Source organism: Corvus cornix, chromosome 17, assembly GCF_000738735.6.
Source record: "Corvus cornix cornix isolate S_Up_H32 chromosome 17, ASM73873v5, whole genome shotgun sequence".
Taxonomy (NCBI): domain Eukaryota; kingdom Metazoa; phylum Chordata; class Aves; order Passeriformes; family Corvidae; genus Corvus; species Corvus cornix.
In genome coordinates, this window is record NC_046346.1 from 9,081,188 (window position 1) to 9,106,419 (window position 25,232).

Below are 25,232 nucleotides of genomic sequence, written 5' to 3' on the forward strand. Positions count from 1 at the left end.
TTACCATTATTATCTGACTGTGTTGGAAGTGAGACCTTAGCAGGAGCTCAAACCTCAGCTAATACAATTATTTATTAAATTAATACAATTTAAATAATAGTATTATTTAGATGCACCGGGGTCTCTTACAGATATTTTCCAAAATAAATTCCAGTTTGTGTTTATTCACACAAGGCTCTCTTTGGGAGGAAGGTTAAGGTGTTTCTTGGAGAGATCTGCACTGCAGTGAAAACCTGTCCTGAGAAACTCAGAGTGAGGGCAAAGAGAGAATTTCCCAGCACCTGATGGTGCCACTTAGCTTGAAAGTGGAGGAGGGAAGGAAAACCCCGTGGATGGGTGTGATCCCCCTGTCCCACAGAGTCTGGGGCGCTCAGGAGCTGCCTCTCCCTCCACAACCAGAACAGCCTCAACGCTGTCCCCATCGCACCCTGCTCTGCAGGAACAAACCCTGTCCTCAGGCTCTCCATCATCCAGCAGCCCTGACACTCATTTTCAATTAAAGCCAGGCGAGATAAGGCGAGAAAGGCTGGCAGATAACGCCCTGCACACCACAAAAACCCTGCAGTGATGGGCAGCAGCTCCCTCGCTGGCCTGTCCTGAGGGGTGGGGGGTGAGGGACCATCCTTGTCCTGCCACCTTGTACAGCACCAGCGAGACCAAGATGGGCACAGACATTTTAAAAAGCGTCAAGGTGTCTTTGATGGGAAAAATGCTGAGGGTTTAAAGAGAAGAATATTCCGTGTTTTTGGGTGGTTGCACCTCGAGGTTGTGTATTTACTACAGGAAAAAAAACACAACGACCATAAAATGTTCAGCTTTCACCACATCACTAAAACCCTGAGAGCAAATATTGTGGGGAAATGTTGTGCTGGTCCAGGAGACGTCCCCAGGTGGGAAACTGTCCCCCACACCAGGACAGGGCCAGCTCTGAGGGGCCACCTCAGTTCTGGGACATCCTCAGACTCTCATTACTACGCCTTGCCCAGGCAAAAGGTCCAGGAAATATCAGCCAGCAGCATCTCCTCGTTGGAGACAAACAAATGCCACCTTTCCAAGGATCTCTCCTGGGTGGGAATTCAGATTGAAGCCCTGCCCATGAATGGATCCTGATTTCAGGAATTTTTGGTGCTGTCATTGTCCCCAGGTTAATGCAGAGGACACCAGAACATCCCACAGTGCTGCAGCTCCTTGCAGCAGCTCCTGCTGGAGGGTAAAAATCTCTTTATTCCACTTCCAGAAATGAAACAGCTCCTGGAAGTGATCCCTGCTGGGGGACAGAGCTGTGACTGTGACAAATAAAAAGGCAGAAACCATGGTGTGGGCACTGGGATGGTTTCAGGGCAGGATGCAGCTCCTCACTGGAGCACTCAGACCCTTCAGGCTCACACATAAAATACCTAAAGTTGAGTAGGGAAGGCTAAATCCCACCTGCTCTTTTCCCTTTACTTTCCCCCCATATTAAAAGGGTAAAATCCCTGGCACAAGAAGCTCAGCTGATCAAAACCATCAGAAGATCCAAGCTGAAAAGCCTGAAAGCTGCAAAATTCAGCTCTCAGGTCTTCACACCCCAGAGAATTCATTCACCCCCGAAGGCAAAGGGATCCTAGGACAAATCCCTGCCCCTCACTTGCAGATCTGGGAGCGCAGCACTGAAATCAGCACGAAATGGGATGAGAGACACCCAGACCCCAAAAAGGGGCAGGAACCACTGACCCCAAAGAGCCAGGAGAAGAAAATGTGGCTCAGAAAAGCAGTAACACCCCAAATCCACAGAGCACTTGGGCTGTGACACGACGTTGTCACCACACTCACTTGGGATTCCCGACACGAGTTTCAGGGGCCGCAGCACCCGCACGGCTCGCAGGGTCCGCAGGTCAAAATCAGTCCCAGCAGTCGCCAGAATCCTGAAGGGAAAAAGGCAAAAAAATAAATGAGATTAACTGCAAATTCCTCTTTCCAAAGCGTGGGTAAGTGTGGTGTAAAAGCAGCAAATATTGGAGCTGCTTTAGACTTCGTTGTGCCTGTACCTGTGATCCCTGAAAGCCATCAACTCCCAAAAACTCCGGGGCTGCTGTAGGAAAATCCCCAATCTCTGCCTGTTTAAGAGGCCACTGGAACATCATCAGGGCACTGAAGAGCTGCACCCTGTGCCACAGGACAGCTCACCCCAAAAGGAGACGGAGGGAGGGAACTAAACCCCTCAGTTATGCTGGGAATCACCTGCCAGAACTTCCCATAATAAACCCACAAGTCGCTCCGTTTGATGTCTGGCGTCTCCCAACACCTGCAGCAGTTTCTGCTCATGGTTTCCTTCCTCTCTGTGTGTGAAATTAATTTTTGTTCCGAGCATCTCCTTGGAGGAGAACGTGCAGAGAGCAGGGTGTGGGTCAGACACCCCACAAAATCCAGTCCCCAGAGCAGAAGGAGTCTTAAAAATGGGATGCTCTGCACAGAAAACGAAATGGATTCCCTGGTTTAGGGCACAGCAAGGGAAGAAATATTGTCTCAGTGTCCACAAGGAATAATGGAAACTTGTTTTTCCTCACTTTCCTGATAACAGGAGCCCCTTTTCCTCACTTTCCTGGTGACAGGAGCTTTTTTCCCCACTTTCTTGCTAACCGGAGGCCTTTTTTCCCATTTTCTTGCTAAGAGGAGCTCTTTTTGCTCAGTCTCCTGATAACAGAAGCTCTTTTCCCTCAGTTTCTTAATAGCAGGAGCCCTTTATTCCTCAGTTTCTTGACACCAGGCTGCTGAGCATCCAGCAGCAATCAGCCACCATGAAAACAAATCCAAGGGAAAGCAGAATTTTCCCAACCCAGCTGTATAATTGCACTCTGACCTGCGCAGGATGCCTGCAAACCCAGCGGAGGAGGCCGTGGCAGCACAGGGAGCACTCCCGGGATAAATCCCTGTCCTTGACTTACTGACTGACTTAGCCCCGCTGCCAAGCCTGGCCTAGGGAAGAGCAGGCTCAGCATTGCTGGGCGGAAAGGGCCAGACTCCATCAGCAGGAGGTGCTGGAGGTCAGGAAAAAAACCTGCTGGGATGTTGGATGGCAGCAGGCAGAAGCAAGCCAGGTCCTGAGGAGCTGAGTATTTATTCTATAGGACACCTGTTCCCACATTTTCACGACCTTAAAATTCCCATGACATCAGCTCCATGGATGCAGTTTGAGCACAAGCAACAGGAGACGCTTTAAACCAAGAACCAGCACATGCAGAGACTTCTAATTTCATCTTCTGCTCCCGTGCCAGAGATTTCATCCTCTGCTCCCTTCCCTCCATCCCCACGGTTTAATTGCTCACTTACAGACCTGTGCAGTGTGGGAGTAACATGGGCAGGGATAAACCTGAACATCCACCTTGGAGGTTGTTCCCAACAGCACAATCAGCCTCCAGAGAGCCAGGATGGATTTGTGCTGTCACCAGGCTCGGGACAAGCTGAGGGAAAGGGTCCTTCATGCCCTTATTTTGGTTTTGAATTCAAAGAGCAAATGGGAGGGAATGGGTGCCAGTAAAGTCTCCAATGGGTTGAAGTTGTCATTCCAGAGCTTTCTTCCTAACAGGCTTGATATCAAATCCAGCCTGTTCCAACTCTGGCAACACACACAAACCACCTTTCCCAGGAAAACTCTTGGGTTTGGCCATTTAAGTCATGGATTCCCATGTTGTTTTCACCGTCAGCCCCCAGTTAACCTGCATGGGACACCCCAGAGCCACCATTTCCCGTGGCTGCTCCGTGGATTCCATCCCATCCCAGCCAAATCCCACAGACCACCCAGGAGGGCTGGGCTGTCCCTGCTCCCTCTGCCCGTGAATCAGGCACTCTGGGAAAACAAAACAGCCCAGATGTTGTCTGGAGAGGTAAAAAACAGCTGCAGGCTGAACAAAGCTGGAAAAAAATCATAGAATGGTTTGGGTTTCTCTGGGCACCCTGTGCCAGGGCCTGCCCACCCTCCCAGGGAACAATTCCTGCCCAATCTCCCATCCAGCCCTGCCCTCTGGCACTGGGAAGCCATTCCCTGTGTCCTGTCCCTCCATGCCTTGTCCCCAGTCCCTCTGCAGCTCTCCTGGAGCCCCTTTAGGCCCTGCAAGGGGCTCTGAGCTCTCCCTGGAGCCTTCTCCTCTCCAGGTGAGCACCCCCAGCTCTCCCAGCCTGGCTCCAGCCCTGGAGCAGCTCCGTGGCCTCTTCTGGAGTCTCTCCAGCAGAAACTGAGGTGCTGAGGAGCAGCTCTGGGGCTGAACACCCCATGTGAACCTTGCAGACCAACGAGGCAGAGGCTGAGAAAGGCCAGGTTGGGCATCCAGCACTTTCCCTGCTCCAGACAAAGCGGGAAGGGCTGGATCCCGCAGCCTCCTGGCACTCCACGCTCACCCCCACGGCTCTGCAGCCCCAGCCAGGCTGTGCCAGCCGTGGAACCGGGGCACAGGGGGCCCTGAGGCTTTTAAAGAGTGTTGTGGTGTCAGCATCCACCCCAGGAAGGCTCCGGATGTCAGGAAGGACCCAGGGGCAGCAGCTGGAGCACAACAAAGCAGCTCAGAAGCTGTGCCAGGGTGGGGATGGGGCCTTTTCCCCCCACAAAACCAAAATTGATTTACAGGATTACAGTGCCCTAAGCTGGAAAAACATCCCGGTGAGGGGGAGAACTTAATTAACATCATCTGGGGCATTTGCCAAAGCACCACTTTACTTTTTCCCTCCAAAAGCTCATAAAAGCCACTGTGAGTTAGGTCAGGGCAAAAGGGAAATGATCCTTAAAAATAAGAGAAATGCAGAGATCAAAGGAGCCAGCTGACAGGCACATCCCAAAATCCTGCTGGAGCATCCCTGGCTCAGCCAACAGCTGAGAACAAAGCAGAGGTGGTGGGGGAGCCAGTGCCAGAAGAGGAAATCAGCTGGGAAAAGTGAAAAAAAAAATTTAAAAAATCAGATTTTAGGTGATGAATGCCTTGATCTGCAGCCATTTTTGTGCCTTGGTGGGTTGTGCAGAAACAGAGATCGGATGTGGTTGGGATGTTGCCACTTCCAAGGGTTTGAGTACAACAAAATCAACTCCTCCATGGAAGTTTTCTTTTTTGTGATGGCCAAACACCCAACTTTTCTCCTTTTTATGCTGCTGGGGAGGACCTGAGCACCCATCCTGCCCTCCCTGGGGGCTCAGGACCGTGGCACTCACTCCTGATTTTCACCATCCCTTGGTTAAAAGCTGCTCTCCTCTCTCTCTCCTCCACTGAGGAGCCCTGACTGACAGCTCTTCCCAGAGACAGCCCAGCTGTGGGATAAATGCTCGATGACTTCTATTCCAGCAGAGCCTGGAATAAATTATAAAAGCAGCTTGTTCCTCTGGGGATAAAAGAAAGCAAAGAACGAAGGGAAAGTTCCTTCCCTGAACATTCTGATAACATAAATAATTAGCAACCCCTTCCTGTAAGGATCTGGGAGCTCAGGATTGATTTGTTCTGGTTCAGCAAGACCCACGCTGCCAGACACAGGTGATGAACGTTCTCAGTGAAGCCCTGTGCAAAGGAAATGCCTTGGAATTCCTTCAGGTTTAACCCCAGAGCTCCAAATCCTGAGGATTAGAGTGGGGAAAAGCTAATCCTGCTCCTCAGGAGCAGCCCCACCTCGCCTGAGAGCCATTACTGCTTCCCATGGGATCTCACCAGTTCTTCCAGAGGAGGAATCACTGGAATAACTTGTGGGTATTTGAATGTAACCTTGCTAATTTTTATAAACCCCAGCCCTAGAAATAAGTGGGAACAGTAAATTTTTCAGAGACCTTATCCCAAACATTTCTTTCTAAGTTCCAAACCAATCCCTTCAGCAGGATTAGGGGAAAGACCAAACACTCCCTAGACAGCTTCCCACAAAAAAAAACCCCAAAAAGGATAAAACCAGCAGCTGGTTTATGAAAAGAAATAACAATTGTCACTTTGTGCCACAGATTCAACCCCACCCACACAGAAACCTTGGCAGCATCAACCCCAAAACCTCTGAGGGAGAGAAAACTCCAGTAAATCACCCCCATTCCCAAAACCTGACTGAGCACCGATGGTTAACAAGCCCCAGCGACCCCTGGGAATGGAATCCAGTGGGACAAACCAAATAAATCACTTCATGAAGATTGGCTGAGTAGTTCAAAGGTGTTTCCCCCTCTGTGGGGTCACCTTCGGGCTGGCTGTCGCTTCCATCTGTCACTGTCACCCACCCTCTCCTTCCCAACGTCTCCTCTGCTGCCCACAGGCATTGGGAAAAGAAATCTTGCATCATGGTGGCACTGAACTCCACCAGAGCACCAAGAGCAAACAGGCAGCACACGGAGAAGGAGGTGCCACAATCCCTGGCACTTTGTGCCACCAGGGCACTCCGGTAATTTCCCCGTAGCTTCCAAGCGGATCACGAAGGTTTGGAGAGGAGGGAGCCGATGGCCAAGGGAGAAACCACCCAGCTGCAGCCACTGAGCACTGCAGGAGGTGCAGGGAGTGTTTTAGGAGGTTCTGTCAGCTCAGAGCCCCCTCAGCTGCAGGGCACAGCAGAATGAGCCGTTGTCACCTTCCTGCCACCCGCACACAGCCTGGCGACGCCACTCAGTGTCACTCCAGGGATGTGGCCACCCGGGAGCCGAGGGCAGCACAGGCGTCCAGCCAAGGCGTGCCCGTGGCCATGCCCTGGGATGTGGCTGTCACTCTGCTCTGCTGGCTTGTGCCAGGCCTGGGGGGACAGCCCTGGCAGTGCCACAGCCCAGAGCGGGGACACGCGGTGACCGGAGCAGTTGGAAAGGTGCCCCTTCCCACTCAGTTTGATTCCATGGCGTGGGAGCTTTATCTTGACTCCCAAAGGCACGGAGTGGAGCCCAGGTCTGGGCTGATAAGTCGATGTGAGGTGTTAATTGCAGCGTTTAATTTACGGCGGTGCCAGGTTCAGCTGGGGTGGCACTGCCACCCTGCGCTGGTGACTCCCCACCAGCTGTCCTGTCCCTCCCACACAAAGGGCCCAGCTTGGCAGCTCTGCCTCTCCTTTGGATCACCAACACCAGGCCTGAGCATCCAAACAAATCCCTGCATATTCCAGCTAATCCCGCTCCTGACTTTCACATCAACAGCACAACGGGCAGATCCCAGCCTTTCCTTACAACAGAGCACCTCGGGCTGATCCCCTGGCTCAGATGAACGTGGTTGTTCCCAGAGGGATTGTATCCATCCAAACAGCCTTGCTGTGGTGAGGGATGAACCTCTTTTTAGCTCTGACACGAAGGGAACAGAGGGCAAAATAAAGCACACCCAGGAAATCACAGTATTTGACAGCAAAGGGCTTCAGAGGCACAAACAGCCCGTCCCTAAGAGAAGGGTCAGAGGGGATCCCATCAACCCATATAAATGTCTCCAAGGGGTGTCAGAGAATGGGGCCAGACTCTGCTCAGCGGTGCCCAGCAACAGGCCAGGGGCAATGGCCATAAACTAAAACACAACGAGTTCCACATCAGCACAAGGAGGAAATTCTTTCCCTGAGGGCAGCAGAGCTCTGGAACAGCTGCCCAGGGAGTTGTGGAGCCTCCCTCTCTGGAGACATTCCCAACGTACCGGGACACATCCCGGTGTCACCTGCTCCAGGTGACCCGGCCGTGGCCTGGATGATCTCCAGAGGTCCCTTCCAAGCCCAGCTGTTCTGGGATTCTGATTCCCTGGTTTCACCCCAAACAGATGCAGTTTTGAGCCTCTTGTAGCCATCGCTAAATTCACCACCAGCCTCCAGCAGTGCCCAGATGTGAACACAAACTCCCTCCTCCTCCTCTTTGCACGCTCCCAAGTCCTGGGAGGAGACAGAGCAAAAAGGGGGACAGAATCCCCTCCCCAAACCACCTGCAACCCACTTTTGTGGGCATAATTCCCAAGCCAGGCTCCAGGGAGAAGACAGGGAGGGAAGCATCTGGAGACAGACACTCCTCTGCTCCAGCCAAGCAGGGAGGGCCACTCAAATCCACCAAATGAGGATTTGCAGGGCTTGGATGGTGCCCGGGATGGAGGAAGATGTTCTGATTGTGAGGCAGTTGCTCAAATCAGTCCTTGGTGCTGCTAAGGACAGGGACAGGGACGTGCCCCACTGCAGAGCAGCAGAGGAGGCTCTTTTGCCATCAGCACTGACAGCTGGCAGGGAAATGCACACGGCCAAGAAGATCCCAGGGAGCTCACAGAGAGGAGTTAAAACCATCCTGCACTTCAGTGGGGCTTGGAAAGGAGGTCACACCTTCAGCCTCACCCCGTGAACAGCTCCGAGGAGAGACGCTGCTTTCTGCCCTTGGGAATGGGAATCCCAGAATGTTGTTCCAGAGGTTCCCCAGGGCAGGAGCTGGGAGCAGAAAGCATTTCCTGGAGAATTCTGGTGTCACCCAGCCCACAATCAAGACATGAAGGGTTTTGTCTCAGTAGCAGACAAGGCTCTTCAAGGGGAATTTCAGGATCAGCAAAACGCTTCAAGTATTTTTACTTTAGGGGATGTAAATGAGAGAGAGCAACAGAACAACATTTGGGGATTGTTTCATTTGTCAAGTTCTAAAATGAAGCACTCCCGGCTTTAAATATGTTTTCCTTTTTAGTGGAAGCAATTCCTGTCAAGCCTGCAAATAGTTTTGCCTTGATTTAACGCTGCCATTTTCCCAAAAAATACAAACTCCTGAGCCCTGGGTGAGTGAAAAACGTCACCCAGACCCAGACTGCCCTTCAGAGCCGTGCCAGCAATGCTGGAGGAGCAGGGCTGAGCTCTCCACGAGCTGGAAGCACAAAGCAAGGGGCACAGGCCAGCTGGTGGGTGGATGGGGGATGGATTTTCCTGCCAGGTGGGCTAACAGGGCAGCACAGACTGCAGGAGGAGAGAGCTCTGAGTCACCAGAACACATCCCAAGCCTCCTTCCCTCCAGGACCACGGAGGAGCAGCTCCTTGCCAGGCTGCCCTGGGAGCTGTGACGAAGGCTGTGTTATTTGGAGGCAGAGCCACCTCACCCTCTGCACTTGGCCAGCCCCCAGGAGCTGTTCACGAGTTGGGCAGAAAATGTCAGCGCTATCAAATCACATCAGTGTTGGAAGAGCAAAACAAAACGGGTGGGAAGAAGAGCTCAGCCTTCCCCTGGTGCTGCTGGGAGAGGGGTGGGAGCAGCAGCCAGAGAAGGGAAGGAAAAACATCTGCCAGTGCTGGACACCTCAGTAAGGAGGGAAAGGAGACCTCGTGGCAGGTCACTCATATCAGGTACCTCTCCAAGTGGGAACAGTATTTTCCCTTTGGAGGGAGTTGGTTCTGAGCTTCAGGACCCTTTGTCTCCAAGGTGAGAAGGCTCTGGGGGAGGTTGTCCCAATGAATGCCCTGAGCAAGAAGAGATTTGGTATTCTTCAAACACCTCCTGTCCCATCCTGCAGCCTCAGAGATCCCAAATCCCAGCACTTTCCCACCTGCCCCTCGCTCAGACATCCCATGGTGCCAGTGCTCGCACAGACAGGCAGCCCCCAAACCACCAAAAGCTCATGAGATCCTTAAAAAAATGAAATTAAAACTCTCTCTTTGCCTTGTGATTCCTCAACTTTTGGAGGCAGCTGGGCCTGGGTTTTCAAGCTTTATCCACGAGCCACAAAAAAGACAGATTTTTCAACTAAAATCCAAAACTCTCCTCTTGCCACAAGGATTAAAACAAGGCCTCAGATATTCTAACCTGACTTGCACTATAATATTTCTCTTTTTAATACACACCTTATTGTCCCCTCAAGGGATATAATTATTCCTCTTTCTTCATTTGTTTTTTTATTGTTGGCCAGAACTCTCACACCAAACATGCAATGTTGTTCTAAGGAAAGCACAGTTTGCCAAGACATCTAAAATATTGTGTATTCCCTCCATCTGCTTCTCCTAAATAAACCCAGGGCCTCATCTAATCTAATGAGTAGCTGTTGGCAATAATTTCATAGCCATCTGCAGCGTGCTTTAAACCTGTTGCAAGCTGGGCTGTGGACAGGGAAAAGTCAGAATTTATTCCTTCAGTATCGAAACCAGAAATTGTAACTCCCTCCCTTCTGTTTTTTAGGATAATTTAGCCATGACAGCACCTGTGCTGGGTGCCTGGGGAGCAGTAATTCATGAATGTAGCAAATAAATCCCATTTTTTCCCTGTTTTGCATAGATAAATTTGAGTTTTGTAGCTGAGAAGGTGCATGGCAGTTGCAGGTGGGTGCTGCCTCTGCCACCACCGCATGAGACCCTTCACACCCCCACAGAGGAGACTTCCCAGAAAATTTAATTCTTTTTAATTAAAAAGTCTCTTCTGGCTGCAGTCAGCTGCAAGAACCACAGCCTGCAAGCTCCCAGCACCCAAACCTGCTGGGGAGTTCAGAGAATCAGAATATCCTACAAAATATCCTGAGCTGGAAGGAATCCACAGGGATCATCCAAGTCCAACTCCTGGCCCCGCACAACCCCACCAAGAGCCTGGGAACACTGTCCCAATGGGCCATGAGGTGAATTATCTCCCCATCCCCACTCAAACTGAGCCTGGACCAACTCAACAGCTCAAAGGAATTTTGTTATTTTTTCACCCTTGTTCTTGCCCTGTTGGAGCAGAGCTCCCACAGCCACCACACCACTCCCTGCTGGCAAAGCTGGGGAAAGAGGGACCCAGCTGTGAGTTACAGGCCCAGGCTGCCAGATGTGCAGCCAGAGGAGGATGCTTGAGTGAATTTATAACCTTTAGGACATGACAAAGTGTCTGTGAGAGAGCAGCAGTGCTCCACTACTTTGCACAGGATTCCAAAACCACAGAATTTTTTGGATAAAGAGAATTGGGAGGAACAGCAACTCAGAGCAGAGGAAATCTAAAGAACTCAACGTACGCAGGTAAACATGGGCCAGAATCCAGAGATGCCAGCACAGCTTCTGTGTGCCCAAAGGCCACATTTAGTGACCCCAAGGATCACCTCAACACCAACACACGCCCATGGTCACACTCTCCCTGGGTATTGGGTTGCCAATCCTGCTTTCCCCCTTTTCCACCCCGTCTTTCTCCACGTTACCCATCCCTTCTCCCCCAGCACAGCACCAAAATGCCCTTCCCAAAGCCAGCAGAGCTCACAGACACTCCCTGGGCAGCAATCACAGAATGACAGAATGGCTCAAGCTGGAAGGGACCACTGCAGGTCATCAAACAAAATCTGAAAGAGGGGAAATTTAGAGGAAGAGCAGGAAGGAATTGTTCCCTGGGAGGGTGGGCAGGCCCTGGCACAGGGTGCCCAGAGCAGCTGGGGCTGCCCCTGGATCCCTGGCAGTGCCCAAGGCCAGGCTGGATATTGGGGCTTGGAGCAGCCTGGGACAGTGGGAGGTGTCCCTGCCCATGGCAGGGGTGGCACTGGATGAGCTTTAAGCTCCCTTCCAACCTGTGACATTCCACGATCCAGTCCCACCTCCCTGCCCAGCAGGGTCCCCTGGAGCTGTCACCCAGGACCGTGTCCCGATGGGGTTTGGATACCTCCAGAGAAGAGGCTCCAAACCTCTCTGGGCTCCCGTTCCAGCGAATGAAAGGGACAATGCAAAGGGCAGGTGGGACCTCAGGGGCCAGAGCGATGTCACTGGCACAGGGAAGTGACATCTTTATAGCAGGAGAGGGGAACGTGCTGAAATTAATTGGCTGCTCAGCTAACAGAGGCTGCCGCTCTCCGCTGGGCTGTTACCAACCCTGGAATTGCTGCAGATAAAAGTCTGGCAGTGTTCTCATCACAAACTCCACATCTCTGGGCTGTAGATTCCAGCCCTTAAAAAAACCATGCTGTGGGCAGAGATCTGCCATCCCAGCTCCCAGCATGGCAGCAAATGTTTGTGTTTTCCAAATCTCCAGAGCAGTCCCCTGGGGCAGTAACAGAGCAGAGATGGAAGTTGCAGTTTTCCAAGGTCCCAGAGCCCAGGCAGGGAGGTTTTTCCATGTGCTGCAGCCACCTGAAACACAGAGCACCCAGCAGGGATAGCCCTGGGCGTGCTGCTGCCGCTGCTGATTTGCTGCAGCCACTCCTCCTATTGCAAATTCAGACCTGAATTTCTGGAGCAGGAAAAAGAGACAGATCCATGAGGGATTTCTTAGCCAGCTGCAGGAGAGGAGCAGCCCGTGGCCCACAGCAGCCTTGTGACGAGGCAGCACAGGAGAACATCGCGCTGAAGGCTTTGGGATGGCAGCCAACAGCATCAGATGCTCGCTGTTGATGCAGCCCATTGCTGTGAAATGGTCCAGAAAACCCCCCCAGCTCTTCAGCAGCCGAGTTAAGCGTTGTGTTAGGAGCTAAATCAGCCCGGGCCTAACTCTAAAGCCAACAGAGGAGAGCACAGGCAGGGAAAAAGAAACCCAGAGCAGCGCTGGCAGTCCCTGGGGTCCTAAATGTGCGAGCTGGGTTTAAGACCTGATGGGTTTAATCATCAGCAAGACAAGTCACCATTCCACTCCCTGCTGCTGTTTCCTCTCTAAAATATACCGGTCTTGCTCAAGTTGGGATTTTTAGGGAGGAGATGCTTCGTGTTTGCCTGGGTTTAAATCTCAGGGGGCTGGTACCACCCAGGTTTAGTCTCTGCCCACTCAGTCCATGTCCACAAAGCCACCTGACTCGCTGCTCTCCGAGCACAAAGACGCCCCATGGGAGCAGCTCCGGGGCTGCAGCCGCCCACGGCAGGCAGGGAAGGAGCCGGGAGCACTTTTCCAGCCGTTTGCCATTATGATAATTGGGATTCGCACGGAACAGACCAGCGTCTAGACAGCGCTGAGCTGCGAGCCGGGAAGGTGCGGGAGGACTCGGTGGTTTCCCGAGTAAGCGATTCTGACATTTGCAGAGTCATCGCCTTCCCTCCGCCCGGGATCCGGAGCCCTTCCCTCGGCCCGCAGCCCTGCAGACAGCAGCGGGAGGAGGCAGCTCCAGACGTGGCAGCTGCGAGGTGGCACTGGGGGGACTGGGATTTATCCCCCCTGGTCACCACCTCAGTCCAACTCCCCACAGCGCAGCGGGGACAGCTCAGTTTGGTAATTCCTGCATCCAGCCTCAGGGCAGGGCACTGGGATGCTGAGGGAGGGCACCCACGGCGCTGCGGGCTGGGGAGGCACCAGCACCTAAAAGCAGTCAAGTCCTAAAAAAATTCAACTCCTTCCCCTCCAGTAACTCGTTCTGCCTTGTCCCTGCTCCGATTGTTTTCCCCAGGTTCCCTGGAGCAGTTCACAGCTCGGGCCAGACACTTCTGCAGCAGCCAGTGCCCAGCACGAGGACGCTGCCATCGTGTCCCAGGCTCTGAGTGCCACCTCGGTGAGGGGAAACAGCACAAAACAAGGACAGAACACCGCACCCTCAATCCCAGCATTAGGAGCTGCCCTGGCAAAATGCAAAGGGAAACTCCGAATTCCAGAATGGTTTGGGTTGGAAGGAACATTAAAGTCCATCTCATTCCATGGGCAGGGACACCTCCCACTGTCCCAGACTGCTCCCAGCCCCAATGTCCAGCCTGGCCTTGGGCACTGCCAGGGATCCAGGGGCAGCCCCAGCTGCTCTGGGCACCCTGTGCCAGGGCCTGCCCACCCTCCCAACCAGGAATTCCTTCCCAATAGCGCACCTAAATTTCCTCCCTTTCATAGATTGGTGTGGGTTGGAAAGGACCTTAAAGTTCATCTCATTCCAACCCCTTCCCAAGGGCAAGGACACCTTCCAGGTCACTCCAACAAGTGACATCTCTGTGGCAATAACTCCAGCAAACCAAGAAGTGTTGCTTGTTCTTAGAAAAAGCACTCAAAGAAAGCTGGAGAAAGCCTTTTTTTTTCCCCCCCCACCAAAAATGTTTGTTTTCAGGGAAACATCAATTTCAGTTTTCCAGTGGGAAATAACAAAACATTTTGGTTTCGCTTTAAGTTCAAATATGACTTCGGATTTTATTTTTATTTGGTTGCTTTTAACTGCAGCAATATTGTAAAGCTGGCTGAAAGCAGCATTTCCACTTAAAATCAGGCTGAAACCTCCCAGGGGGAATCTCTACCTTTTAAACCGAAAGTTTTTGGAATGAGGATTATTCCTCCAGTATTTCTCAGCAGGGAAGAACGTGGATTTCTGCGTGACCATCTTCAAACCTGGAGGGAAAAACTGTCACCCTAAATAAGCTCATCACCCCTTCCCCACTGGGATGGGGTTTGGGGTCTGAGAATTTGGGACGGAGACAGTTCGGTGCTTCCAGCTCCCCTTCAGAGCCACAAGGAGAGGTGGGGACAGCAGGAGTCTCTGGAGGAGTCCCCAGCCACCATTCCCAGCTCCCCTTCTCCTGGCTCAGGGAATCCCACTCACCTTTCAGCTGTGACAGCTCCCATGACTGATGGCACTTTGATATTTACCCGAGCGTGCTGCTTGTCACAGCAGCCTTCAGCACATCACACTTTTGGCAGGCAAGGGAACTCCTTCAGCTCCTTGCAGCTCATGGAAAAGCGATGGATTTTATGATGGCCCTTTCCTTGTCACATTCCCCCAGAGCCTGGTGTGGAAGGAAGGAAAGCTCAGCCAGACACAAACACTGAGAAAGGGAAGAGCTTCCAGGGGGGGTTGGATGGAGGAGAATGTGGGGGATGAATCAATGGGATCCAGCAGGGTCCACCTCAGAGGGACTTGGAAAGACACATCCTTTTCCTGGAGGTTCTGGGGATGTGCAGGGGTCAGAGCTCCAGCAAATGAGGGAAGTCAGGCTGAGGAGGGGGAGAAAAGGAGGGGGCAGAGAGAGAGGCTGGAGGGTGCCAAGCACCATCGATGCCACGGCTTTGCAAAGAGCTGCAGGGACAAAGCTGCCACCTGGGGTTTGCACATGACAAAAGTTACAGGCTGGGCTAGAATCAGGATTTGGATTTTATCTCAGACACTGCCTTTCTTCAGGGAAAAAAAAAAAAGAGCATTTTAGCCTGGAAGTTCCCCAAATGCACTCTGGAGTTGCTCGGATGGAATGAGCAGGTTTTGAGGGACACAGCTCCCCCTTTCCTTTATCTCAGCTGCAGTTTCCTGGCAGTGGGACACCCAGTCAAGTGCCATCACTGTTGTCCCACCCTATCCCCTCCTCCACAAGAGATGCTGAATCCTGGAGTATCCTGCACTTTGCTGTCGCAGCCCTCAGCAGCTCATCCTCACATCCCCTAATTCCAGCTGAACTCACACCAAAGGGACCTACCAGGATCGATGTCTCCCCATCCCCAGCATCTCCCAGATTCTGAGCACAAGCCCTGCCAAAGACCAAGCTGATGAACCCAAAATGAAGAAAACTGAAGGCACCAAACTCATTAAAGCCATGAGTGCCCTGGAGCAGGATTTGTGACTCCTTTGCACAGAAAGGAGAGGCTGAATCTGCACACGCAGCTACATCAAACCCCTGCGAGTCACAGCTGAGTACAACTTGCAGCCTTTCCCTGTCCCAGTTGCAGGAGGGATGACTTTTATCCCTTTTCTTCATTTTCCTCTCTCTCCTCATTTCTCCCTTGTTACATGGATGAGGCAGCAGAATTTTAACGGCTTTTATGTTCTGCAAAAGATCTCTGACCTTTGCGGTGCTCTGTAATTCCAGCAGCTGTCCAGAACGCCTTCCCTTCCCAGGGAGAGGGGACAGCCAGGAAGAGCACCTTGTTGCTCAGAGTAAAACAGCCACGGGGTTTTCCTGCTGGGAGAAGAACAAGGAGCTGCCTCCCACAGCATCAGCATTCATAGGGATCACCCCAGGGGGAAAGAGATGGATGTAGGAGGCTCTCACCAGTCCCTGCCACACATCCCTGACCAAGGTGGGGAAAACGAGGGCACAGCACCCCAGGAAGGTCCCAGGGGTAGAGTTTTGTGCTTCAAAGGGGAAGAAAGCAATGGAAAACACTTTGGTGCTGCTAAAGGGGAGAGGGCTGTCAGCTCTTCCCACAGCACAGAGAACAGATTCCCTTTGGGAAGTGGAGATGCAGTGAAGTCCTGAGCCTTCCACAGAACCACTGAGCCCAGCCAAGACCCAATCCCAATCCCAGGCTTTTCCCTGGAGTCTAAAGCAGGTGCTGTCCCTGGCTGGGATGGGGACAGGGAGCTGTGCCTGGTGTTTTCCTCCTCCTTTGCTGAGCTCCTGCTCCACAGCCCCATTCCCATGGGATGGAACCACTCTGAACACAATCCCACTCACAGGCTGCTGCATCTCCCTCCCAGCTGCTAAAAAACACAAAGGGTTTTGTCTTTCTGCTCCTTCCTCTTCTCCTTTTACCTGAAATCCCCTCAAACCAAACAGAGAAAACAGCCCTGGCTGCCACAGGCGAGCAATAACCCAGGAAATTTTAATCCCTGCCTGTGATTGTAGAGAGGAACACAGAGTGAGATAAAAGGCTCACCGGGCCTGGCATTATTGCATTAGAAAGGTAATTATCTCTTCTGCCACCTGACTCTGGGCTTTCTTCATATAATGAAGTTTCCAGCTCGTGTTTGCAGCCACAGGAGCAGCCAGCACAGCCTTGCTAGGAACATGAGAGAGAACTGTCTGCTCTGAGGGGAGAGCCAGCAGAGCCAGGCTGGGAGGAGAAGGAAGGAAGAGGAGAAGAAATCAGAGCTCCTGGCAGCTGCTGGTGCCTCTGTCCCACCACAGAGCCAAGGCACCCTGAGGCGTTCAGCACATGCCCAAATTCACATTTGTTTCAAAGCACCTGCCCCGTGGATCCTGATCTTTCGGGTTCTGTCCAAACCCTCAGGAAGGCTGAGGGGATGTTCAAACAAAAAAATAGTTTTGCCTTTTGATGCTGCTGAATAATGCAGGAAGGAGAGGGCCCAGCCCATCAGAGAAGCCTGGAATGGCTTGGATGGAAGGACCTTAAATCCCAACCCCCCCCTGCCATGGGCAGGGACACCTCCCACTGTCCCAGGCTGCTCCAAGCCCCAATGTCCAGCCTGGCCTTGGGCACTGCCAGGGATCCAGGGCAGCCCCAGCTGCTCTGGGGCACCCTGTGCCAGGGGCCTGCCCACCCTCCCAGGAACAATTCCTGCCCAATATCCCATCCAGCCCTGCCCTCTGGCAGTGGGAAGCCATTCCCTGTGTCCTGTCCCTCCATCCCTTGTCCCCAAGTCCCTCTCCAGCTCTCCTGGAGCCCCTTCAGGCCCTGGAAGGGGCTCTGAGCTCTCCCTGGAGCCCACATCCCCCACCTCAATGACAGATTGTCTTCCATCTCAATATCCAGCCTCTCCACAGGGTGCAAGGTCAGCAAATGCTCCTCCCCAGCTCAGCCTGTGCTCTCAGATAATTGACTCATCCGTAGCTTTCATCTCCTCCCCACGCTGGGAAGATGAAGTCAAATTCTACCTTCCCAATTCCGGCTGCCTCGTGCCACCCCTGCCAGTCCATAAATGCCTCCCACCCTCACCCTGTGGTTTGCAGCTCCGAAAAAATCAGGCCTGAGCACTCATGGCTGTGGCCCCTCTCATCTGTCACCCAGCTTGCTCTGAAACACGAGCAGCCTTTAACCTGCTTTTTACTTATTTATTCCAACAGGAAAGGAGAGAGGAAAACATCCCCAGCCAGCCTGTGTCAGCAATTAGGAGCATGAAATATCTGGCAGGAACAGCTTTATAATCAGAGTTCCGCCCTGTCCTTCTCCTGTCCCCTCAGAACCCCCTGAGGACGAGTCATGGCCGCAGTCGGAGCCTCAGGGTTGGATGGGGAGGCAGTGCTGGCTCCAGGGAGAACAAGGCAGCACTGACCAACAGGAATTCTGTCCCAAGGGATCTCTTTGGGCTGTCCTGAAGCCTCTCACCCCTCCAAGCTGCTGTTTCAACCCTCAGGCTCACAAGCAATACCAGCTCTCTGTTACAGTCCCCCACTGCCCTCAGGCTCTGCACACTCCAACCGGGCATCAGGCACCACATCCGCCCCAAAAACACGGTCGTGGGCACAAAAACCATCATCCAAATTTCCTCACAGACCACATCTCCCATCCCTGCCCAGGTAAGACAAGGCTTTCCACACACCCAGCTATTCCCAGCCTGCTCTACATCAGGTGTCTCCATTCTATCTTCTAATTCTGACATCCCAACCTGCCATTTCTGCACTACTCTGCCACCACACACTCACAGATTGGAATAAATAAGCTGGGCCTAAACATCTGCTCCTGATTGAGATTAACCCCTGATTGAGATAACCAGAACCTGTGGTGATCACCAGTGACAACAACAACAAAAAAAATTAAATACAGTCTAAACCTCCAAATACAGAATCCCAGAATCATTTAGGCTGGAAAAGGCCTCTAAGACTGAGTCCATCCATCCCTGGGTAAATTTTACTGATATCTACAGGTCAGACCAGCCCTGGTGTCCCAGGACATGGTGGCCACAGCCACCTCCTCTCTCAGTGAATGGCAGAGACTCTGCACTGGCTCCTCCTGGCCCCAAGGAACCTCCTTTTCCCTGGAATGGATCCAGAAAGACACCAATAATCGTGCTAGCAAAGATTTTAAGAGCCTCAGGCGCAAGAAACAAGCTGAGCTTGGAGCCAGCACTGCACCAGGGCTCCTCCAGGCAGGGACTGTCCCTACCTGAACACAGCATTCAGTTCAGCCCCAAAGATCCTCAAAAGCTGACAAAATTCAAGTCAATCCTTTAGGGTCCCTCCAGGGACATCCCCCAATGAGAAGAGGAGCACCCAGGAAGGGTGAGAGTGTGAAGGATCATGGAAAGGGCTGCATGAGGTGACCTCCATGGCCCAGGCCAGGCATTTCTACCAGGAGCCACGTGCTGGCCTTCCCCCTCCAAGCTCTAAGTGCCAAATTCCCTTATAAATTCTATTTCCCCCATTTAAGCAGCTTCCTTTGCTCCAAAGCTTCCAGTCCCAGCTATAAACGGCGTTTAACGAGGAGCTGCTGGTGCCTGCTCCTATTTCACTTCCAAAAGGCCTCTGGCTTTGGCACAGACCTGCTCTCCAGGAGAAGCCGCGTCTCCCTCCCTCCTGGCCACCCCAAGGAGGTTGAGGGCATGGAAAAGCAGCCCCATGTCTCAGGCATCAGGTGGGGAGTCAGGAAAAGGCATGAAGCCACCTGAGGAGAGGCAGAGGGGTGATGCCAGTCCTACTCAGTCCCTGGCATTTTAAAGATGCCCTAAAAATGCCATTTTTCTGCTTCATCTGGGAGAAGCCCTTAAAAAAAACCACACAGCCCAGCTTCACACACATCCCAGCACTTCCAGGCCCCTCCAAACCCCACAAAAACAACGAGACCCCTTGCAAAGCCAGCAGGGGAAAGGCTTTCAAGACAGGGCCTCAGACCCTGCGCACATCGAGTCAGGACATCGCACACTTCCCCTCGCAGCGGGCTGGCAAACGGCTGCCGGGATCTCAGGGAGCTTTTTCATCTTTAAAAAGCATAAAAGAGAACAAAAGGCAGAACTCCGTGCGCAGCGCACCCAGATCTAACGGGGCTAATGAGGACTCCAGCTCCTGCGCTTGCAAACCGCCTCAGCACCACTGAAATCCCTCTGTCATTTGTTATCCTGGTGTTTTGGGAGCAGCTGGATTCACCTGCAGCCTCTGGGGTCTGTGAGTGACCCACAGAGGAGCTCCAGAGACGGTGGAAGGGAGGCAGGGAATTCCAGGGGAACAGTCTGTGGCACAGGCTGGGGGAATGAGCGCACAACCACCCTCCAGCACCTCTCCCTGAGGGCAGGAACCCCTGGGGGACACAATGGGGGCCGTTCCCAGCACAGGAAGGAGCTGGAGCTGCTGGAGAGAGTCCAGAGGAGGCCCTGGAGCTGCTCCAAGGGCTGGAGCCAGGCTGGGAGAGCTGGGGCTGCTCACCTGGAGAGGAGAAGGCTCCAGGGAGAGCTCAGAGCCCCTTGCAGGGCCTAAAGGGGCTCCAGGAGAGCTGGAGAGGGACTGGGGACAAGGCATGGAGGGCCAGGGCACAGGGAATGGCTTCCCACTGCTAGAGGGCAGGGCTGGATGGGATATTGGGAAGGAATTGTTCCCTGGGAGGGTGGGCAGGCCCTGGCACAGGGTGCCCAGAGCAGCTGGGGCTGCCCCTGGATCCCTGGCAGTGCCCAAGGCCAGGCTGGACATTGGGGCTTGGTCTAGTGGGAGGTGTCCCTGCCCATGGCAGGGGTGGAACAAGGTGAATTTTAAGCTCCTTCCAACCCAAACCGGTCTGATAAATACAAAATCTGCCCAGCCCAGTAACTGCAGCATCTTGGGAGATCTGCAGCATTTCTGTGCTGCGTGGATTTCAATTAAAGCCCTCACAAAGAGACTGGGCCTCTCTTCCCATCGAGATCACAGCAGCAGAAAAGTTATTTTTAAACTCTCTACCTCAGCTGGTGGAGAGCCCCATCCTCTTCCACTGAGGGGAAAAACAAATTAATTGATACAGGTCAAACCAGAGCAAGGCTCTCAATTATTCCCCGGTAATTACCTCCATAAAAATTTAAGCACACATAAAACCAACTCGGTAAGATTTAGCCTCAAGACTTGCAACATAGGAAACCCGTCTTCTAGAGAAAGAAATTTAAGAGTCAGCTCCCAATAACATCCAGATGTCCAGACAGGTCTCATTTATACAAAAAAAAAAAAATCATAAAAATAAGCTGCCAGCACACACGCATGCAAATTCCCAGCTTGTGGGTGAACTCAAGGAAACTAAAATCTCTTTACAATATTTTACAGCCTCTTCCCTCCACACACAGAATATCCCTCACAAAAGCACTGGTGTGCAGCCTAAATAACACAAGATTCCTATTCAACACCCTGGGAGGATGAGAAATCTGATTTTCATTCTCCTTCTAAACACTGGGAATGGAAGAAAGCTGAGCAAAGTCCTTTTGGAAAATACTTTATCAAAGGAAACTGCATGTGGAGTGAAACCAAAAGTGCTGGTTAATTTGAGCTGAATGCAGTAAATGGCCTCAGCCAGGAAAAATGAGGAGCTGAAGGAGTAATCAAACATTTCCTTTTGGTGTTTGCTCAATTAGGTGGCTCAAAACAGTGTTTTAACTTGGCTAATTCTCCATGAGTCAGCACAAATGAGCTTTTAAATTTATATATAAAGCCAGAAAAATGGAGCAACAGCTGATTTTCACACCTTGTGAGGAAAAATAATGAGAGAAGTACCTGGGTCCAATGAGCACACTGAGCTGATTTTCCTCAGATTGTTCAGCAGAAGTGGAAAATATCAGGCCAAGCTCTAAAAATCAGGATCAGAGGGATGCCTGGAAGCCCCTGGAGTGCCCACTCCAGCTCTGGACCCTCCCTTGGCTAGATATCCTGGAGTAAGAGCTGCCTTCCCTCAGCTGGCAGAGCCACCACAGCACCAGCACCAGGCTGCAAAGTCACCCCCCGCACCCCCAGGGCTCTGTACCAGAGCTGCTCCCAAAATCTCTCCCAAATCCCAGTGCTTGCCCCATACAGACAGCAAGTCTGTCCTGGTGGTTCTGCTCATCCCAGAGACAGGCAGAGCTGTAAAAACTCAGAAAAACTGTTCCAGGAGCTCCCAGCCACCACTCATCTCTCCCTTTTCACTGGTTCTCCGTGGAGCTGATTCCTTTCAGCTGCTCAGGTCATCAGGAGATAATGATTTGATAGGAAAAATGTGTGTTCAGAGCAAGCCTTCAGCTGATCCAGGTGATGGCTTTGGAGCACCTTCCCCCAGAGGAATTCATCCCTAATAACCTCCCAATCAGGTTCAGCTGTGTTTGCTGACCCTCAGGTCAGATATTTGGGATTGGGATGTGGGGGGCTGAATCCAGAGCCACACCAGAGAAGGGCAAAGCACCGATGTCCTCCCTGTTTTCCCAGGATCTCCAGGTTAGCTCAGGGCACAGGAGGCCACAATTCCCATGCTGGGGAGCACATCTGGGTTCACTCCTGCCAAAATGTCCTAGGACAGGGCAGCAGGGACAAGTATTTCTCAGTATCTGCCCTTAAAAGTGCTTCAGTGGGTGCAGATGAAGCTGTGCTGAGTGGGCAGGAGGCGAAGGGCAGCCTGGAGGGATCCTGCCCATTCTCTGCCCCAGCAGCTCCTCACGGCACTGCTGGAGAGGAGGAGAGGAGCTGCTCCCCCAGAAGGGATTCAAAGCTCCTGGCAGCTGATGATCAGATCCTCTTTTAAAATGCAGCGCTGCCCTAAAATCCAGCAGAGCTCAGCTCCAAAGTTTGCTCTCCTGACTCCAAAAGCTCTGAGCTGCAGGAAGCTCCTGGGTGAGTTGTGCCCCTTCCCCCGGAGCTGTTCCCTGTGACATAAATCCCCTCAAACCATCAGGGGGTTATCAAAGCAGTTACAGCCTCACCCCTGCAGCAGGACACCCCCACTCCTGTCTGGTTAAACACCAAACCAGGGCAGGGAAAGGCTTAAAACAGGACAAGATGTTCTTATCTCGTTCCTCCAGGAAAAAATCCTCAGCTCTCCATTCCAGCCACCCAAAGCAGGAATGAATCTCCCAGGCTGGGGAAAGGTTGTTCTGCTCCATCATTGATTTTCTGGCTGGGGCAGTGTCTGTAAAACATTTTTAGGGGTTCCCACATCCCTGTGGGTAACAGAATTCCCAGTCTGCCCTGGTGTAACCTGCATGTGACGTTTGGGACGGGGTGAAGGGTGTCCTACCGCCCCTGCTCACCCTGCAGCTCTCAGAGCCAAAATCAGGATAAAGTTTCCGTGGTTTGTTCAGTTGTGGAGTTCAGGAACCCCCAGGGACAGGGCAATGAAACACCTCCTCTGCACCCAGTGACAGTGGGGAAAAGTGATCCCAAAAATCCCATTAAAATCCTCCAGCAGCCTCTGCTGCAGCCACCAACTGGGACCAGCCCTGGGATTTACCAGGAGATTTAAAAAGAAAATGCAATGGCTGCTTTGAAAGTAGGAGAATTTAAAAGAAGGTGACACAAAACCCACTAGGAGCAGAAGGAGAACTCCACTGGGATAACTGGGTAACCCTGGAGACAGGCAGAAGGTGCTGCAGCACACAAAAGGAACACTCCAACAGCTTCCCAGTTGCAGACTGGTGCCTGAACACCTGCACTGGGATCCCTGTTATCCCAGGGGAATGGAATTAGCAGAGCTCTGCTGCATGTCCCCACCATAGGTGATGGATATCCACACTGGGAGGGCTGCTGTGGGACTGGAGTGTCCTGGGAAAGGCACATCCCAGAGCTTTCTGGCCTCTTGGAAGCTCTGATTGTGCCGCCCTTGGCATTCCCGTTCCCCCTGGTGCATCCAGAATTCCCCATGGAATGTTTTACACCCCCTCAGTGCCTGCACAGCAGCTCAGGCCTCTGTTAAGGCCACCATTAAACCATCAAACTTCCGTGGTTTTCATGTTGTGGAACCACTCCTGAATTCCTGATGGCAGTGGGGAGGAGCAGCAGAGCTGCTGGGAGAGGGAATGTTTCCTGTGAGGCCCTCTGGGAAAACAGAGCAGCTTTCAGGGATTCATTTGCCATTTGGTGACTGCTTTAAGGTAAAAATAAATAAATATATAAATAAATTAAAATCCTGTGTGTTTTCTTGCTGTTATATCATTTGTTCTACCCCTCCCAAAACAGCTGCTCCCCCCACACTGCTCAGCTCCAGCCTTGGAAATCCCTGCTTTCAGCTCAGGAGCTCGCCAGGCTTGGGTTTTATATTTCAGGCAAAACAGGATCGAAATAAGGATTTTATCCTTAATCAAAACAGGATTATTAAGGATCAAATACGAATTCCTCAAAGCTCATCCCCTTTCCAGATCACTTTGCATCGTGTCACCACCTCAAGAGATGTTCCACCAGCACTCCACGGAGGCAGAGAACATGGGGGACTCATTCCATGGAATCCCTCAGGTTGGAGAAGCCTTGCCACGTGTGAGGCTCCAGGACACCCAGGACATCCCCCAGCCCCTCCCAGGGAGGACAGAGGCAGGAAGGCAGCGCTGTCACCCCCGGGGCTGTGCAGCTCCTGCTGGGATTTCCCAGCCTGGCTCCCGGCGGGGCAGAGGCAGAGCTGGGCTCCAGATGGCTGTAACTGGGCCAGTGTGTTCACACAGCCAGGCCAGCAGCAAAAACCTTCTCTGGAATTTGGGATCAAAGGCAGGAAGGGAATTCAGCGAGCACAGAAATTCCCACTGACCCAGCAACTGTTTCCATGTGCAAGGACCCAAACCTGGCTCCCACCTGAATCCTGAGCAAAGCTGCAGCTCCTGGGAGCATCCCTGGGCACAGGGAGGACGGAGGGAGCTTTGCTGCTCCCCACAAACCTCCGGCTCCCCTTTCCTCACCTTCCCATCACCACAGCGGCAGCAGCAGCCTGCAAACCTCTGACCACACAGAGCATGGAATCCAGGGATGGTTTGGGTTGGAAGGGATCCTGAAACTCATCCCATGGGCAGGGACACCTCCCACTGTCCCAGGCTGCTCCAAGCCCCAATGTCCAGCCTGGCCTTGGGCACTGCCAGGGATCCAGGGGCAGCCACAGCTGCTCTGGGCACCCTGTGCCAGGGCCTGCCCACCCTCCCAGGGAACAATTCCTGCCCAATATCCCATCCAGCCCTGCCCTCTGGCAGTGGGAAGCCATTCCCTGTGTCCTGTCCCTCCATGCCTTGTCCCCAGTCCCTCTCCAGCTCTCCTGGAGCTCCTTCAGGCACTGGAAAAACATTACAATGAACCACACCAGGACATTCATTCCCAAGGTTGCCCAGAGCACGAGGAAGGAAAATATTGATTGGAAGTGGCTGCAGATTTTCTGGAAGAACGGTTTTCTGACAGAAAACGACAATATGATCATATCAAAACTTCCTGCTGGAAAGGGTCCAACTTATCAAAGGCTCGTTTAGGAAAACAGCCACAATCTGACTGATTGGGTTAAACACACTTGTTCCTGTTTTGACAACATGTTTATTTTCATTTTATCAAGATTCACACCAGAAAGAAACTCTAAAAACAAAATTAAAATATTTTTATCCCCACCTAAACAAGCCCTTCTCCTTGGAAAATTCTTCCTTTGGCTTTCCAAAGAGGGAATTTGACGCTGCAAAATGTTTTTGGCATGGTGGAAACTCCAGGTTCTGCCCTGACTTTGAACCTGCACTTCTTGCCCAAGAAGGTTCATAGGATGAATAAATTATGCAGAATATTTGGAGTATTTGTAGTAATTGTTTTAATTTTGAAACTGACACCAATTGCAATCACACTTTTCATGGGAATGGGGGAGGCTGAGGGGATCTTTGGTGGACTTTTGAGGAAATGTTATTGCAGTT

At 52.3% G+C, this 25,232-nt stretch overlaps 1 protein-coding gene across 1 annotated transcript in view; it reads right to left on the reverse strand.

Annotated features, from left to right (window-relative positions):
* Positions 1–25,232, reverse strand: part of LOC104688232 (voltage-dependent N-type calcium channel subunit alpha-1B) — a 261,393-nt gene that overhangs the window by 166,071 nt on the left and 70,090 nt on the right. Inside the window, 1 exon segment of the mRNA XM_010397632.3 lies at positions 1,813–1,904. Coding sequence (XP_010395934.3) covers positions 1,813–1,904 — 92 coding nt within the window.